General features: G+C 36.0%; 1 protein-coding gene across 4 annotated transcripts in view; it reads left to right on the top strand.

The window, feature by feature from the left end:
• The window catches only part of HEATR5B (HEAT repeat containing 5B), a 50999-nt gene extending 32497 nt beyond the window's left edge, over window positions 1-18502 (top strand). For all 4 annotated transcript variants that reach the window (XM_087883035.1, XM_060692418.2, XM_060692417.2 and 1 more), the window contains 11 exons: window positions 459-527; window positions 949-1128; window positions 5288-5528; window positions 7050-7307; window positions 7989-8116; window positions 9174-9318; window positions 10342-10611; window positions 12511-12735; window positions 13318-13469; window positions 14374-14587; window positions 15542-18502. In XM_087883035.1, the coding sequence (XP_087739161.1) occupies window positions 459-527; window positions 949-1128; window positions 5288-5528; window positions 7050-7307; window positions 7989-8116; window positions 9174-9318; window positions 10342-10611; window positions 12511-12735; window positions 13318-13469; window positions 14374-14587; window positions 15542-15846 (2187 nt within the window). In that variant the 3' untranslated portion in view covers window positions 15847-18502. The remainder of the gene's footprint in view (window positions 1-458; window positions 528-948; window positions 1129-5287; window positions 5529-7049; window positions 7308-7988; window positions 8117-9173; window positions 9319-10341; window positions 10612-12510; window positions 12736-13317; window positions 13470-14373; window positions 14588-15541) is intronic.
• The last annotated feature ends 309 nt before the right edge of the window (window positions 18503-18811 follow it).

Here is an 18811-nt window from a genome sequence, read left to right as displayed (position 1 = left end):
GACTCCTACAAATTTAAAATAATTACATTTTAAAATATATAGTGTGGATTATTCATTCATATCTTTTGTTTCCTGTGAATACTTTTTAGAACTTAAAAGAACCTATAGAAGAATATCTGTTATTCTAAAGCTGTATCAAATAGCCATCTTGCTCTTTCCATCCTGCCCTAACAGTAGCTCTTTCTTTAATCACCTAACATGTTATAAACCTGACTAGAATCCATTCAAATCACATGAAGTGCTCACTTCCTTTTTGACTGACATTAACACCATTGCTCATTACAGAAATGTTGGTATAAAGCAATAAATAACAGTACTTTATGGATCTCTGTGCTTCTAAAATTGGATGTTGTTTCTCCATGAAAATGACACTAATAGATGAAACAATTAACATAGAGCATAGGAATTCCAATTTCGGTTGCTGAGATATGAGATATTTTGCTTTCTTTCTTCTTTAGGTTGGGGCTGCATTAAGACCAGCTTTCTCCCAGGATACCCCTTCAGATATAACCGCAAAAGCTTGCCAGGTACAAAGAAAAGCATTAATGCAATTTCAAAAATTCAAAACACAATACATGGAAATGAGAGAGAAATGAACAGCAAATTTGACACATACCTCTAAAAATATATAGTATAAATATTGTTTCAGTACAGTAGTTCTTAGAACATTATACTGAGAAAGCAACTTGTCTCTTTAAATTTTCTGATCATCTGTATTATCGTGCTATTTAATTATCTTTGAAGGTTTTTCAGATATGTACATAGGGATTTTCCCATTTTGGTGTGAGAGGTATTCTTTCTGATTTTTCAAAAGGCAAGGGATAATTATTTGTATTAATCTCTCCCAGAAAATTTATTCTCTTTTCTTTTGTTTCAGCCTTTCTGTCTTTTGCTGAGATGAGATTCGAATTAATATGTTATTGGATCCATGCTTTCATTGACTTTTAGGTATGCAGTGCTTGGATTGGAAGTGGCGTAGTAAGTGACCTTAATGACCTCCGTCGTGTTCACAACCTTCTTGTCTCTTCTTTGGACAAAGTACAAACAGGAAAAGGGTCTTCCAGCCAGCTGTATAGGGAGAGTGCCACTACGATGGAAAAACTGGCAGTCCTCAAAGCCTGGGCAGAGGTAAATGTTTAGCAATTACCATCTAGCAATTAGTTATTCTAGGTTTCCTGTGGAACGAAGGATGCATTCAGTTCAAATACTCTGTAGTTCCCTGCTGTACCTCTCTTGATTTCATAGCATAGAAATGCAGCCAAAATTAGCTAATTAACAAAATCACACTTGCTTGCTCCTATTACAAGCAACATTTTTTTTTAGGTTTTAAGCATAAAACAATTACTTGAGTGATACTTGGAGGAAATTCAGCCTAGTTGAGAACTTCCACTGGCAGAATGGGGGAGGAAGAAATCACCATTAGTTCTCTTCTTTCTAGCAGTATTCAATTCCAGTTCTGAGCCTGTTCCATAGGGTTGGGTAACACTCTGAAATAGTGGTAGTGGTATTTGAGGTTGCAGAGAAAGAACAATTATTGTTTACAGTTGTGGCTATTGTGATTCACACATAGGTTCTGTGTCAGCTCCCTCAATTTAAAAGCTTCTGCTTCTTTTTTATGATTTGCTTCAACGAGAGGTACCAGCTTCATCTTCTATTTCTCCAGATGTCAGCTGGTGAATGATTAGTCTCCAATGTGACATTACATTAGGAGTCAATATTTCTCAAGGCAGAAGTGTCAGTTATGTCAACAATCAACAAGCAGCCTAGCTGCACGGCTCAAAACTGCAAGGCAAAAACACCATTAAACATAGGAAATGTGGTGAAAATAACTTTCAGATTTAAACTGCATAAACTGTTATATTGACAGAGCAAAACAAGCTACTATAACGTCAACATGTTTCACATTGTTAGAATTGATATGGCTCCTATTTTTCCAGCTTGTCTATCAACCAGAGTAGGTTTGAGCCTTCTAGCTATCTGGCATGTACTTCCAGGAACAGCAGATATTTTGAAATAGCTCAGTCTTTTTTTTTTTTTTTAATTTGATTTATATGCCGCCCTTCTCCGGAGACTCAGGGTGGCTTACAGTGCATTTTCTCAAGATATGGTCATTCATGCAAAGTTTGCTCTCATTACTGGAATTATGATAGGCACTACAGATAGGTCTCATCCAGACAACAGTAAGATCACTCTAATTGATAACTTGCATGTTGGTGCAGTTCCCTAGAACCTGGTGACCATATGTCATTTTGTGCCTTCTTTTATAGCAGCTATGCACACTTTTATGGTAGAATAAGGCAATGTATTGGCTGGCTTCCTGAGGCACTGGCAGTGACAATGCACAAATGGAAACATCATGCTTTAGTCCTAGCCATCTGCTTCTCTTACTGGGGTACCCTAATAATACGACACATAATAGTACATAATCAATAATAAGCTCTGTCAACAATTATTCTCCCCTGTTTCAGCAGAAGTGGCCTTGGTTATTAATCTTTAGAAAATAAGTCCTAGTTCCAGTGTCTCCAAAATTTCTTGTATTTATTTCCTCTGATTTTCTGGATTCTGTGGATGCCACCAGAATCATTCAGGGCAGATCTCATGCTATTCTATAGATGCTGCAAGATAATCTTAGTCAGGAGGCCATCAACTTTTTCCATTACCAGCTTGGTCTAGTGGTTAAGGCACCAGGCTAGAAAACAGGGAACCATGGATTCTAGTCCCATCTTAGCCATGAAAGCCTTAGGTCGACCTTAGGTCAGTCACTCTCTCTCTCTTAGCCCAACTCACCTCGCAGGGTTCTTGTTGTGGGGAAAAAGGGAGGAGGAAGATATGTTGGATATGTTCACCTCCTTGAGTTATTTGTAAAAAAAGTAAAGGTTGGATACAAATAAAATTAGAACAAATTACTCCCCAGAAAAATATTTGTCTCTCAACTAGACCAGATCTGAATACCACAATTTGACTGACCATTTAGACGTGACTACTTTCAAATTTATGAATGGAGTTATGATCTTTCAGCTGAGGATCAATTCTGTGGCAATTTCAATAGCCCTAATGGATGGCTTTATTGTTTTTTCTTCACCCAATTATAAAACAGTTTTGAAAAAGTTTTATCAAATTTGTTTCGCCATATAGTGTATCTTCTCTGCCTAAAAATTCTGTCCAGTATTATCCAAGTTGGTGTTGCTCGTTAGTCTCCAGAATATGCCTTTTTCATTTTCTGACATGGCATGGCAGAGCTTAGCATAACATTTTGTCTTATGTCCTTCATTCAGATTGGCCCTATTTGATTTTTTCATAAGGACAATATTGTTGTTTATGTAGAGATTTTTTTTTGTCCAAAGACAAATCTGAATTTATGTCACGTTTCTATGACATAAAATTTGGGACTGCTATTGAGCAGATTCCCAAATTTAGGAATTTGGGACTGCTATTGAGCAGTCCCAAATTCTTGATCCTGAGTGGACTACATGGCATTGTGTGTTTCTTAGAACTTATAGCCTCTATAAGGTGGTCACTTTCATAATTTAGTCACAGGAAAAGTATTTCATTTTATTTCTAACATTTTGCTAAATGACTCACAGCCATTGCTAGACTTCATTATGATCATTATGGCTCAGGGCCAGGCTATCTTCGAGACCGCCTTCTATCACATAGCTCCCAGCGACCGGTAAGATCCCACAGAGTCAGTCTCCTCCGGGTCCTGTCAGCTAAACAATGTCGGCTGGCGGGCCCGCGGGGGAGGGCCTTCTCTGTGGCTGCCCCGATTCTCTGGAACCAATTACCTCCTGAAGTCCGGCCCGCGCCCACCCTATTGGCCTTCCGCAAAGCAGTGAAAACCTGACTCTTCCGGCAGGCCTGGGGCCATTGATCTCGTTATAATGATCTTGCAAGACCCGGCCAAGAATTGGAGTGCATGTGTTTTTAACGTTTTTAAAGTTTTTAATGTTTTAATGTTTTTCTTTTTAACATTTTTTATGGAATTGTTCGCATTGTTTTATTCTTTGTTGTAAGCCGCCCAGAGTCCCTTGGGAGTTGGGCGGCATAGAAATGCGACAAAATAATAAAATAAAATAAAATAAAATAAAATAAAATAAAATAAAATAAAATAAAATAAATAAAATAATAAAATAAAATAAAATAAAATAAAATAAAATAAAATAAAATAAAATAAATCTAACTAATATCCATATTCTGCTTTTCAGAGTTGTTTGATGAGGTTAGTGGATCTTAAACCGTTTTGAAAAAGTATAATGTTGCCTGAGATCTATGTTTCCCCTTCTGATTGAAATCATCCATGTTTATCAGGCACTATCCATTGGATACACAGCTTCTGAAAGCTAGCCTATGTCCTGTATTGCACACTTCACTTCCCCCAGATTATATTAACATGCTAATCACCTGTATTGTATGTGTGATAGAGACTGAAATGAAGAATTGGTTACTAATTTTTTCAGTTAACTCTGGTTCTGTAAATTTCCAGACTGCTGTCCTCTACACTTAGGTTTGAACTTAGTTTATCTTCATGCTGATCCTTTAAAATTTGATCTCCCACTGGAGATCTTGAGAATTAAGAAAAAAGACAACGGTGGCAGGGAAGACTCCTGCTTTTCTGTAAAGTGTGTTATGGTATAATGTAGAGAGCCCACCAAAATCCTAAGCTCTTTTAGGATTTTCTCTTATACATTTTCATTTAAAATTTCTAATACAGCTATTTTGAAAGTTTTTTTTTTAACTTCATGGTTGCGGAGCCTTTAAATTAAATTTTAAAATTCTTTCATAATGCTTTAAGCCCATGTAAATTTTCTAAGAAATGTTAAAGTTGTTCATTTCTTGTACAGAATTTAATGTACACATTAAACACAATAATTGTGAGCTAGCATGATATGGTATGCAAAGTTTTTAAATGAAGTACATTGCAGGTACAGACTTGCTGGCTGATCTTAGGTAACATTCTTATCTCAGCCTCTCTTCTCTGAATGCAAAACAGTCAAAATAATGACCTATTTTCCTGGATTGTGGTGAGAGTGAATATCGGAGGACTTTTAATTTGTCTGATGAAAAATGTGATTACTAAAATTTTCCTGTTATTCAATTGTATTTGGACACTTTCTTTACAGTATATATAATGGTATTAGTAAAACTAATTCAGGTCACTACCTAAATTCTCTTTTTAAAGTCTTTTTAAAGTAAGCAGAGTTCAGCATGTACTCTATTTAATGATATGTAAGTCATATTTTATATTCTCTACACACTTGGTAATATGTTGCATGCACTTTACCTAAAGGTATATGTTGTAGCTATGAAGATTAAAAAAGAAGCAGAGACCAAACCAAAGAAAGCAACAAAAAATGGAGGAGATGATGATGATGACGATTATGGTGCAGCAGATGAGCTGCCACCAGATAGTCTGATAACCCTTGTTCAACCAGAGCTGCCAACTCTTAGCCGTCTCTGGTTAGCTGCCCTCAAAGACTATGCCCTTTTGACATTACCAGCTGAATTTGCAAGTCAGCTTCCTCCAGACGGTAAGGCATTCATTTTATTCATAATCCAGTTGCAAAGGTAGAAAGCAGAAAGCTCCACATTATCCATTCATTTGTTCTGCTGTCCTTTCTGACATGAGAGAACATTGCAAAAATGCAAGGGTGCAATTACTTTTGGGCAAAAGCATTTGGGTGGAGAAGGAAGGTGCAGCAAAAATATCATTCCTAATTCCTTATAAACTGCCATTTACAAGTTAGTAAACTTAGTGCTTGCATGTATCAGCAGTATTTTTATACCATCTCCCTTTTAAATACATTGCTTTGAAATTCATTTTAATGATGCCTTAATCTTCAAGTCCTCATGCATGAAGCAGCTTGGTAAACATAAGTGATACCAATAGTTCAACTTTTCTGTTAATTTGACAATCGGTATGATATACTGGAATCATATTAAGCAGTTATGTTATGAATTATGTCTTTATATAAGCTACAGATACTTGTGTTATATCACTAATGTGGCCAGATGTATTAGTAGCTATCATTTGATCATCCACTTCTTGCCTTAAGACTTCTCACAGCACTTGCTTTTGTTAATGTACTTGTATTTGCTTCCCCCCTCCAGTCCCCCACCCCCACCCCGTGCTTAGTCACAGTGGAACTTGCTAGGTTATGGAGCTTTGTATGGCTTTTTCGTGGTGCTTAGCCTTTTTCTTTGGGATAGCTCATTGAGCCTCATTTGTGCACATCCCAGCTTCTTCATTCCAAATTGGTCTCACAATCTCAGCTTGATTTTTCTGCTGGCTGTTTGCAAACCACTTAGTAGTCAGAGCAAGCTTGAGAGGTCTATAAACAGCCTTCCACTGTTGCAATTGAGAATTTGGCACCATCAGCCTGCAGGCAACAGTTGCAGCCATTGGCACAATGCAGGCTCCTAGCACTGTTTGTAGATGGCTCACAGTTAACACTTTTGGACTCTGGTGCTGTCCTCGGTCATCTTGAGGAAACTGGATAGCCAGCTTTCAATAATGGATTGAAATTGTGACAGAGCTACACAAGCCAGCATGAGTCATGTGGTGTGAAATGGCAAATAAGTCCATTACCAATCAAGCAAGATACTTTTGAGGAGAAAGCTGCTACACAAAAGCTATTTGGTACTTTGTGACTGGACTGATTCAGTGAAAATATTTACATATATGCTGAAATCTCTGATTATCTAAAGTGGGTGTGTGAACCACGCAGGAGGTGGAACCCACCTGTATTGTAAAATTCCCTTGACTTTGGCATGAGTCAACAGAACTGTGTAGATTTCTTGAGAACATCATGATATTGTAGTGATTTCCCACTGCTGCCTTCCGGGGTATTTTTTGATAGCTCGTATTAGTTTATAAGCCTGATATTCATAGCTATCTCCCATCCAAGAACCAAGGCGGTCCAGCTCTGTTTGTCTTCTGAATCCAGACAAGAGGGATCAAATGTCTCTGTGTCTTGAGGGATATATTAAAATGATACTATAATTGTTATTGTCTCTATCCCTTATTAAAATGCATTATGATTCTTTAACAGGTGGAGCATTTTACACTCCTGAGACTATTGATACAGCTAGACTGCATTATCGGAATTCATGGACCCCAATTTTACATGCAGTTGCACTATGGCTAAACAGTACAGGGTTTAATCCCTGTGAAACAACAGAAGATGCCTCAGCAGCCACACCTCTACAAAAGCATGCCATGCCCATTATGTTAAACCCAGCGTCAGAAACTCCACCTTCCACCAAAACTTTGCAAGAAATAAATAAAGACAGAATGCATTTGATTTTAGGTAATGCTTTTCAGTCCATTACAGAAGTCTGTACAATTTACGATCACAATTGAGCCCAAAATTTATGTTGCTAAAAGAGAAATTTGTTAAGTGAATTTTACCCCATTTTATGACTTATCTTACCACATTTGTTAAGTAAATTACTGCAGTTGATGAATTAGTAACACAGTTGTTAAGTGAATCTGGTTTCCCCTTTGATTTTACTTGTGAGAAAGTTGCAAAAGGTGACCCCATGACCCTGGGACTCTGCAATTGTCATAAATGTGAGTCAGTTGTCAGGCATCCAAATGTAAATCATGTGACCATGGAGATGCTGCAACGGTCATAAATGTGAACAATGATCATAAGTCACTTCGTTGTAACTTTAAACAGTCACTAAGTGAACTGTTGTAAGTTGAGGACTACCTGTAGTGTATCAGTTGTTTTATCACACATTATCAAATAACAGGATTATTATTTTTAGGTTTATGGCAGTACTACAACAGAACCACTCTAGTTTCAAGAATACCCAGATCTTTCTTTGTAGTGTGTGAAAACACTGTCTTACTGAAACTAAAAACTCAAGATTTAATATACAGCTTTTGCATGTAAAGATTATTAGGACCTGTACTTCCTCTATGCCTTAACATCTGCAAAAATACTACTTTACTACTTATAAACTTAAAGTAATTTGCTCCCCAGGTGTTAGCATACAGTTTCTATGTTCTCCTCGACCAGAAGAGCCTGTCGAACATGTTATGTCCTGTTTGCAAGCAGTGCACACTTTACTTGATTCCTCTTGTGCTAGAACCCATATTGCAGAAGATCAGGTATGTTGCAGACAAATTATTGTTGCAGTCCATTAAGCATGTAAAAAATTGAACAGATTATTTGAAAATGAAATTAAAGGAAAATGGTCTGGAAACGCTTATGAAATATTAGTGGATGTCTTCCCTTACTGTTCTTATTAATAGCTATTAAGAAAAAAAGGTAATCAAATAACAAGTCATTATTTTGGACCTCTAACAACAAAATGCTAACCAAGACATTTAAAAAAAAAAAGCCCAATGAAAATTAATGGTTAAAGACGAATGAGTAAATAGAAGCATATATTATTCCCCACAGCAAGGAGAAACAGAGATAGTTAAATTGATTCTTTTATCTAAAGAAGAGAATATATTTAATGTTGTTTCTGTTTGAAAATTGCATCCGGATTTTTAGCTTGCAATGGGGAAAAAAATGAGACTTTGATTTTGTTTTTGCTGATTAGATAGGTTTGTTGCTACAGAAATGGATAGTATATTTGTTGTCGTTAGTTGCGAAGTCGTGTCCGACCCATCACAACCCCATGGACAATGTTCCTCCAGGTCTTCCTGTCCTCTATCATCCCCCAGAGTCCATTTAATTTCATGCCAACTGCTTCAGTGACTCCATCTTGCTACCTCATTCTCTGCCGTCCCCTTCTTTGTTTGCCCTCGATCGTTCCCAGCATTAGGCTCTTCTTCAGTGAGTCCTTCCTTCTCATTAGGTGGCCAAAGTATTTGAGTTTCATCTTCAGGATCTGGCCTTCTAAAGAGCAGTCAGGGTTGATCTCCTCTAGGACTGATAGTATAGGACTGATAGTATATACTGTTGTATAAAAGTAAAAAGTTGAAGTTGTAATATTGTTATCTTCTACTGTGCTAAAGAGAGTTGGAAGCCAGTGCCTTTTTATTTCTTTTTTCCTATTTACTCCATATTTTTTCCCTCCCCCCTCAGTTTTCTATTTTTAAAATTTCTCTTTGTATTTTATACTTTGATAAACTAATAAAAATGTATTTTAAAAAATGGGATAGAATATTGCAAATGTCATTTTTTGAAACTCTGCTTACAATTAATTGTTTTAAGCTACTTGGTGTCGAACTTCTGAGCGTGCTTCATCGACTCTTGTTGACCTGCAATCCTCCGTCAGTTCAACTCTTAGTTACAGAAGTTGTGCAACAGATTATAAGAGCTGCTCAGGATCATTTACAAGAAAAAAGAAATACATTGAGTAAGAAATACCTGTTGTTTTTCATGCTACAGATGTCCAGATTAGAGAAATAATGAAACAGGCTATGTAAAACTGTCTTCTTGACTCATGTATTGGCTTAACTGACCAATGTCTGCCCTGGTCCTGGATGTTCATTTTTGAATTTACAAAATATTTAAAATACGTCAAGGTATATTACCAGGATTAAAAAGAAATATCTTTAATAAAATATTTTTTGCTCTGAAAAGCTGCAATATGCTTTTATGTATGACATTTTAAATTTATTTGGGCTTGTGTATCTCAGCTAATTAAAATATAGATTTAATAGCAGCTATACATAAGTTCAAATGTAAAATCAATTAAAAGAGCAGAAAGTAAGAAAGTTGAAAAAAAAAACCAGATCAGGGCCAAGTTATAAGCCTGACTGTTTATTTGGAATTCTAAGGGAAGTTGTTTATGAGAAGATTTGACATCCTCTCATGATTTTTGTATCCTATGTTTTTAACTTCTTCGGTATGAGGTTAATTACCATGTAAAGTATAAGAAAAACATTTTAAAATGTTGAAAACATTTTTATTGTCCTTTTTATCAGAAAATAAAATAAATCTGTCACATTTAATTTTTTATGTGCAGGTTTGCGTGTATTTTTTCTTTATTTGCTTGTTTTTTTAATTTGTAGAGGAAATAAGAATAAAAAGCTTTTCTTAATGGAATAATTTGATATGCATTGATGCAATTTATGATAGAAGCAAAGCAAAAAAATGGGTGGGTCGCACGGGTGTTTATCTCTTACTGATTTAAAAGGGAATGTATTGATACCATCTCATTTTTTAATTTCGATAGCAGCATATACTTCTCTGATATCTTATCCGTTTTTAGTAGTTTCTATAAAAAAATAGAAAACAAATGCAGTCTGTAAGCTTTTGACTACTAATGAGTTTCAGTTGATTGCTTCATTTTAACTTAAGGCTTTTGGTAGCATTTTCTAAAATGTCTGCCATGAATTTCATATTATATTATTACTCCATTTTTTGTCTTTGTTAGATGAAGAAGATGCAAAAGAAAAAGACAGTAGCTGCGGGCTGGGCGAAGGAGGAGACAACGGTGGTCTTGTGCCAGGAAAATCTCTTGTATTTGCTGCTATGGAACTGCTAATGTTTATCCTTGTGCGACACATGCCACATCTGAGCACAAAAATGTCAGATTCTCCAAGTCATTCCTTCAGCAGAATCCAGCTCCCAGAAGAAAGTGCTCGCCTCGTGGCTGCCACCGTTGCCATCCTGTCTGATCTACCCACTCTTTGTTCCCCAGCTGGTAGTATAATAGATCTTTCTCAAAATTTAATCAGTGGCTTCCATAAAATGTTAATTCTTTTCAGTGAATTTTTTTTAAAAAACCCAAATTTAAACAAAACAAAGTGCATGGAGAGTATTTAAGGAGGCAGCAGGAGTTCAGAAAGTGGTGCGTGTGACACTTAATAATGGACAGAAGGTTGCTTGGTGATAGAGTGAACCAAAACAAGCATAAAAAATAAATAAATTGATTTTAAGATGTGTTTTATTCTTCTTCCATGGGCCTTTGAGACATTTGAGTAGGCTTAAGTTTGTCTTTTTTTTTAAGAGTCCCTAAATTCATTAATTTCAGTTTCTGACATTTCCTTTTCTTTAGGACAATCTTTGTTACACCTTAAAAAGGGGGCATTAACCATATTCACCTGCTACCACTACTTCTCTATGGCATATCTTTTATGTGCACTTTTTGCCATGTGTCTACTTTCCTGTATTTCTTCATTGGTTAATATTTAATATTTAATAGAATATTAATCAATATTCTCAATTGGTCTGTGTAAGTGCATGCATAATCACATTAGTTAGCATCTCTCTAAATCAACACATCTTTCCAGCATTCTTGCATAATCTCAGACAAAAGATGTAATTTCTTTAAGGAGTTGCTGACAAGTGCATCAATGCACCTTTGAAATCATAGGATGGCACTGCCTCAAACAGACTCAGTGCACAGTATGAAGGTTCTCCTGGACCCACATCTCCTGCTTGAAGACAGCAGATGGCAGCTATGGCCAGAGCCTTTATACAATTCCATATTATATGCCATTTGCTCCTATTCCTGGACCTTTACAGTCACTCATGCCCTGGTCCCTTCTTGAATGGATTACTGTAATGCGCTTTACATGGGGCTGCCCTTGAAGAGCATTTGGAAGCTGCAGCTGGTACAGAATGCATCAACGTGAAGTTATATGTGCTTCTCAATCAGTGCATGTTATACCTCTGCTCTCCAAGCCACATTGGTTGCCAGTATGCTTCCAGCTACAGTTCAATTCAAGAAGATGGTTGTGACCTGTAAAGACCTATATGGCAGCGGTCTCCAACTTTTTCTTGCTTTGCGGACTGAGGGGGGAGAGGGGATGGTTCTATGCAAGTGGCAGGCAAGCGCACACACAGCTCCATTTATACAAGCGGTGGGTATGTGCACCGCCACGCGCCAAATGGAGCAGCACGCATGTGTTCCTGCACTTGCTTGCTGTGCGCACAAATGGAGCTGCATGCGCAAATGGAGCTGCAGTTTTGAACAGGCCATGGCCCAGGGGTTGGGAACCTCTGCTATATGGCATTGGACCAGGTAATTTGAGAGGCTGCCTCTCCCCAGTAACATCTACCCGCTCTCAGGAGAGGCATGTTACAGGTCCCCTTGACAAAAAAAAGTTTCATTTGACAGGATCCAGGGAGAAAGCTTATTATGCCATGATAAAAAGGACCTATGGAACATCATTGATCTCAGGCAATGGGCCCTAATTCCCCCACCCCGAGCCTTTAGGAATACCCTGAAGATACGGCTCTGTTGCCATGTCTGGGCACATGGCAATAGTGGCAAGTGTTTGCAATGGCTGTGTAGAGATGATGACAATGAATTCTGCCTCTGATCATGATTTTGATTGATTATGGGTTTTATATGTTTGTATATTGATTTTGTTAACTTGTTTTATTGGATTGTTATTTACCTGTTGTGATCTGCCCAGAGTCACTTAGATGAGATGGGTAATCAGACGAATGAATGAATGAATGAATGAATGAATGAATGAACGAAAATTTTTACCAAAAGAGCCCAGGATGGTAGTTATTCATGAATACTTTGCTTCTGGCATTGATCATGCCTCTTGTGCATTCTGTAAGTATCTAATTTATGTTTATATTTTAGGATCTATGACTATATTACCCACTATCCTCTTTCTAATAATACAAGTGTTGAAAGATACTGCGGTAAAAACTGTGGGAAATCAGGTCCTACCGCCAGTCAGTGCAGCACTTCAGGGACTAAAAAACATAGTAACCCTTCCAATGACCATGAATGAGAATATTCATAAACAGTGGACAAATCTTATCCGCAGCACCCTAGCCTCAATCTTGGAATACTCTCAGCCAGGTAATTTTCATGCTATCACTGGAGCTCTTTTGTAAAAAGAAGCAAAGATTAGGAAAGATTAGGTTTGCATTAGGAAATGAAACTGGTACAATTATGTCACTATATTGCATGTTTTAGATTTATAGAAAGAGGTATGGAAATCAAGGCAAATAGAATTGTATTAACATTTTTGTTAGTTCAGAATCTTCCTTAATGCTTAATCTTCATTTTTCCATACATGCTGAAGGAATTCACATGTATGTAAAATTCTGCTTTTTATTAAGCAAGAGTAATTAATTGGACAAATGAATCAAATTCAGCAAGTATTCAATTCATTCAAAGTTGATTTTTCACAAAGTTAACAAAATATTGTTCTTAATGTCTTAGGACCACTTTCATTTCCATTTATGATTATTATTTAATCACAAAAATATATTTGGATAGATTTTAAGGATAGAATCCTTAAAAGATTATGTTATTTTTGAAATCAGGAACATTGCATATGTATCAGCATCTTCATTCCTGAAAATAGCAGTTATATTTTCCTGTCCCAAACTCTATTTGGTATAAGTTTTCAGCATCTTTTTGTTTTTTTCCCCCCAGAAGCCTCCAAGCCTACTTTAGATGAAGTAAGTATGCTTACTGCCATTACACTCTTCCTTTGGTCTGCAAGCACTGAAATAATTGGAGTGCAAGCATTGCAAAATGGCTGCATTAACAGATTTAAAACAGCATTGAATTCATCTGATCCTTGGGTGAGTAAGTCATTTAGCTTTTATCCATTTATATATTATTTTACATGTATGTTATTGTCAGTACCATATCATGATCAGATTGTTCTCTGTTGGCCTTGAGTTCTTTGCAACTGCTTCCCAAAGGATCTACAGGATTTGATCAGTCTTCAAAAACAAACACAGGTTCCTTCTGGAACTAACAGGTTCTAATGGATGCTAATATTGGACCCTGTTAGTTCCAGAAGGAACCCGTATTTGTTTTTGGAGCTCTGGTGCATGGTTTGATTGAGACCTTAGCTGCTGCCTAGAATGATTTTATTTTAGAATAAAATAAAATAATAAAACAAAGCAAACTAAAAAATAAGATTTCTGATGTATGCTTCATTAGCTTGACATACTTATCCTAAAAATTAAAACTGAATTTTATTTTTTATAATTTAATAAAGTTAAGTATGGGAGGACAGATTATAAATTTTTTAAAAAATGACAATCCAGTTTATCTGATAAACACTTCTGTCTCCATTGAGGCATTAATATTCATGTTGAAAAAGAATCCTACTGGATAGAATGCTTTAGATGAGAATATGTACCATATTTATATTATTTATAGACTTTATTTATAGGCTGAATACTATTGACCTCTCCAAAAATCCTTTTTCTTATGACTAGTTAGGCTTTTAAAAGAAGTATTTGATTGAATCCAATGAGATTAGACTTGTATGTGTCATGAATGAAGTATGCAATTTTTGACCAACAGAAAAATAAGCTAAAGAAAAGCCTTCATAATCGAAAAGTTTGCAAGTTAGATAATAAATGTGACTCTATTGTTACAATTGTATTTGCCTTTTTTCTTTTAATATTACCTGGCTGTTATATTTTATGGCAAATTCTTACTAACACAGCTATATTTATATATTCCGCTTAGGTTCAAGCCAAATGTTACCATCTTCTACTTTCTATATTTCAACACACAAACCGTGCTCTCTCTACCCCATATATACATTCCCTGGCACCAATAATGGTTGAGAAACTGAAAGGTGTGGAGAAAAACCGCCCAAACAACAAAACAGAACTCTTAGCAATCCAGGAGGGAATTAAAGTTCTTGAAACACTGGTTGCTCTTGGTGAGGAGCAGAATAGTAAGTACCTTGATTGAGAATCACCATACTTGTCTTGTTGGAGCACATTAGCGTGCAGTAAAAGCTGAAGCGTTCTTGGAAACAATGGATTAAATATATTTCACATTGTATCACACATTTTGGTTAAGTGCAGCACTTAACCTCTCTTTCCTAAATTCGAGGCAGTGATATTCCAAAGATATTGTGCAATATTCTGACTGAAGCCATCTAGAGCAATTAAAATTCTGGGAAACAAAGTTAACTGGAGCTAGCATCTGCTCCCTGAGCTATTTGAGGAAAAACTATGTCCTTTGGGTTTTAAGGATGCCTATTAGTTTAATCAGCAAAAGATATATTCTAGTTTGCAGTGTACTGCCCTAAAACCTACAGTTTCTAATAAATAATTTCTATGTAAAAGTTACCATGTTTACAAATTATCATCCTCCAATGGACATGTAGTTAGATGGGTATATTTGTCTTCAAATGCATGAGAAAAACAAGGGATATATGTTTTTATTAAAAGGAATAAGGCAACATGCGTAGACAGAGCCTCTTCACAGAGAAAGCATCTATCTGTGGCAACCAATCTGAGATATGAGGTTATGATATTCTAATTCTCTTATCCATGTGACAAATTCAAATAGCATATCTATAAAAGTCACCTCCTCTTCAGTATATTGCTAAATGTAGTTTTATTCTATAGCTGTCCCCATAGTAACCAAGCACTTTAGAGAAATATTTTCTAGCCTAGAACTGAGCACATTGCTGAATGATGTGAAGGCCCTAAAAATAGTTGTTCTATTCTTTACTGCTGGGCATTTTTAAATATTATCAAGAAGAAATGTATTGCCATTATTTGGGAGGTGTTTATTTTCTAACAGTAATATAACAACAGTTACACATGCTGAAGATATCCTACATTGTCATTCTTGAATTTCAATTATTTTAACTGATTTCTTTTTCCCCCCCCCTCAGGAGTACAATTGCTTGCTCTTCTTGTCCCTACACTCATATCTTATTTACTGAATGAAAATGCATTCTCTTCTGCATCCCTGGTATCAAAAGAACTTCATGAATTTGCTCTCCAGGATCTCACCCGCATTGGACCCCTTTATCCTCTTGCATTTAAGACAGTAATGGGAGCAGCTCCTGAACTGAAAGCACGACTGGAAACTGCAGTACGAGCAAGTCAGGCAAGCAAAGCAAAGGCAGCTGCCAGGCAACCACCACCCACAGTACATTCCACGCCAACAATTAAACTTAAAACTAGCTTTTTCTGATTCTTGTTGGAACAATCATAAAACACTCATCAACGAGTACATCATTCCTTCTGTGCTGCTGTATCTCATTCTCCATTTCTGATTGTTTGTCAACAGGTTCTACATTAGCAATGTATGTTTGCTAGGGGATTATTGCATTACGGTTTGAAATCTGTGCATTGCAAGAAAGGTGATATCTGGATATATATAGATTTTTATGAAATGGAGTAAGTTGACCATCTGAGGTTGTGTTAAACTATCTCCTTTAACGATCTGTTTTATGTAGTCTTTGTCTTTCTTTTTAGAATGTTGAGTTCTTGTTAATTCTGAAAGTTGGGTATATATTTTCCATAGGTAATGTCTGTGGAATCTTGTGAACTACACTGCTTCCCTGTACAGCATTTTAAAAAGGAGCAATAGCTGTGATCACATTGCAGTATATCGGTTGTTTCAGTGAAAGCAATTTGAGGTGGAATTTAAAAATGGTAAAACATACAGTCTTGCAAATGGTTCTCCAGTAGCTTCTACTAGCTCTTATCCAGCTATAAATGAAGCACCTGAATGTATTCCCTTAGTGAATCTAGTTATTAAAGATACAAATCTCCAAAGTACAGGATCATTTACTAAAACATTGCTTACATTTGAAGGAGAGGGGACAATCCAGTTCTCCTAGTGTACAAACATTTTCTCTCAGAGTTGGAAATAATTTGTAGGGCAGTGCCATCAAATTATGGCTAAATCCTTCTCATTTGTTCCCTCCCCCCCTCGGTTAAATTTTCTGTTATAACAGAATGGCATTCAATTTCTTTTTTAATTGTTGTATCTTCTTCATAAAGTATGGAGTGGGTACTACTTTGTAATAAACCAACAGATACTTGTGAATGTTTTTTTTGCCACATATAGGCATAAACAAAATAGCCTGCACTGAATGATAAAGAATATATCTACTCTACTTATTTTGTAGATGCACTTGGACTGTGAAACATATTTCTGTCTAAAAACAATTCAGCAAATAGCAATGCCTTTATTGGGGAGCATGATCTGATGGTTCATTTTACTCTGATATTAGAGCATGGTCTTTAAGTTAAAGAATGTACATATTCAGTCTTTATCAACACAATGCTCATAGTCTGAGCATTCTGCAATTTAATTTGCTCCTTAACAGACTTTTCATGCAGGGGTTAAGAACAGTCTGGTTTGTGAGGCTCTGCTATGTGAGGTCAGGCCTCTAAGTGACAAGTTTTTCTGAAGGGCAGGATTGTTCTCTTCTCACAGATTGCTATCTGTTTGCAAAAATTGTGTTTGGGTTCTCAGAATGATTTTCATGAGAAAACCTGGCTGACCAGGATTTTATTATTTTTTTTTATGGCAAAAGTCAACTCAAAGCTAAACTCCCTAAAACATTTCGTGACCTACAATGGAAAGACTACAAGGTGAGGTATAAACAGGACGTTGGTTAGACTTGCTAAATGTATATGAATTTTGAAGTATAGACCAACATATCTAAAGATCACGGAAGACGGAAAGGCTGTTGGTCTAGAATTATGTTTAACAGTAGCCATCATTAAGCTCCTTAAAGCCATTTTCATGACATATATGAATATCCCACTCTAATTCTTTTCCACCCGTTGTAAGATTCAAATTGCAACAGAAAACATATATATTGCAAAATAACAAAATTGCTTTTGTCTATAAAAGAAAACAGTGGCTGCTTAATGAAAAAAAAATTCCATTTTCCTGTTATCTTATACCTTAAATTTTTCATTTAATATTTCTTAATTTTTTGGTGCTTATATAACTTTGCTTACTCTAAAAGGGAGCAGTGGAATAGGTATATATTTATGGTCACTATGATTTTTTCAACCGCTAGAAATTAATATTGATAACTATTTATTACATTTTAAGAAATGTAAGTTGTAATAAATGAAACACTGGAGTTGTTTAAGTTTTTATTACAATAAACTATCTAATGCAACTGTAAGCAAAATTTAGACGCTCTTGATCAAACTATAAGTTTCAGAAGAAGCTGAAACAATCTTTCTGTAAATTTGAATGCATCCTTAACATTCAAGTGCTGCTGTTTATATTTTCAAAGTAAGAAGACAATGAATATAATAGGTTCAAAAGGTTGACTGCCCTTTCTGTCGCTATTCTGTAATGTCTCCTTTGGGAGAAATAATAGTTACCATTTTTTGTGTGTGTAGTCAACCACGTCTTTCTAGTCTTGTGTTGCTATTTTTTCCCTACTCTTCTCCTTTCTTAGGTCCTACACATTTGAGATTTCCCCAGATTTTCAATTATATTCCAAAGTATGTCTTTATTGATACAAAAAATTAGTTGAGGTTACCCTGATTGAGCTTCAGTATGCAAAATATGTATCAGCATACTCTTCAATTAATTTTAGAATCCAAATTCACAACTGTGGCAAGTTTGTTGCAACAGTATATGAAGCTGTAATGACACAATTGTAAAACAAAAGAGATGAATGTGCAGGGTTTTATTTATTTTGCCTTCTTTTTCTTTACCGAACTCCAATATGAAGTGTTCCTGGAAGAAAAAACTCAGAAAGAGAGGCTAAGAAATGGAGAACAATGACAAGAACTCATAAATGCTTCAGTTCTTTATAAGCTGTAAAACCTATAACATTCTGTAATAAACATGATCAGTTTTATTTTTATACTTTTGCTGAATTTGGGAATCAATATGCCTGAAGGGAATAAATTGGGGGAAGCATCATAGAAAAGATATAATATGGTATAGTCAGTGGTGGGATTCAGCCAGTTCGCACCTCTTCAGGAGAACCGGTTGTTAACTTTCTGGGCAGTTTGGCAAACTGTTGGAAGAAATCATTAGGCAGAGAACTGATTGTTAAATTATTTGAATCCCACCACTGGGTATAGTCATATCATTTTTCAAAAGTGTAAAGCAAAAGTGGTTAAAACAGAGAGTCCTATTTTTTTTTTAATTGGACACATATTTTCTTCGT

The sequence above is a fragment of the Pantherophis guttatus genome, chromosome 1 (assembly GCF_059756535.1).
Source record: "Pantherophis guttatus breed Tessera chromosome 1, ASM5975653v1, whole genome shotgun sequence".
Taxonomy (NCBI): Eukaryota; Metazoa; Chordata; class Lepidosauria; order Squamata; family Colubridae; genus Pantherophis; species Pantherophis guttatus.
Note: the sequence above shows the minus strand (reverse complement) of the source record. Positions and strands in the feature narration are given on the sequence as shown.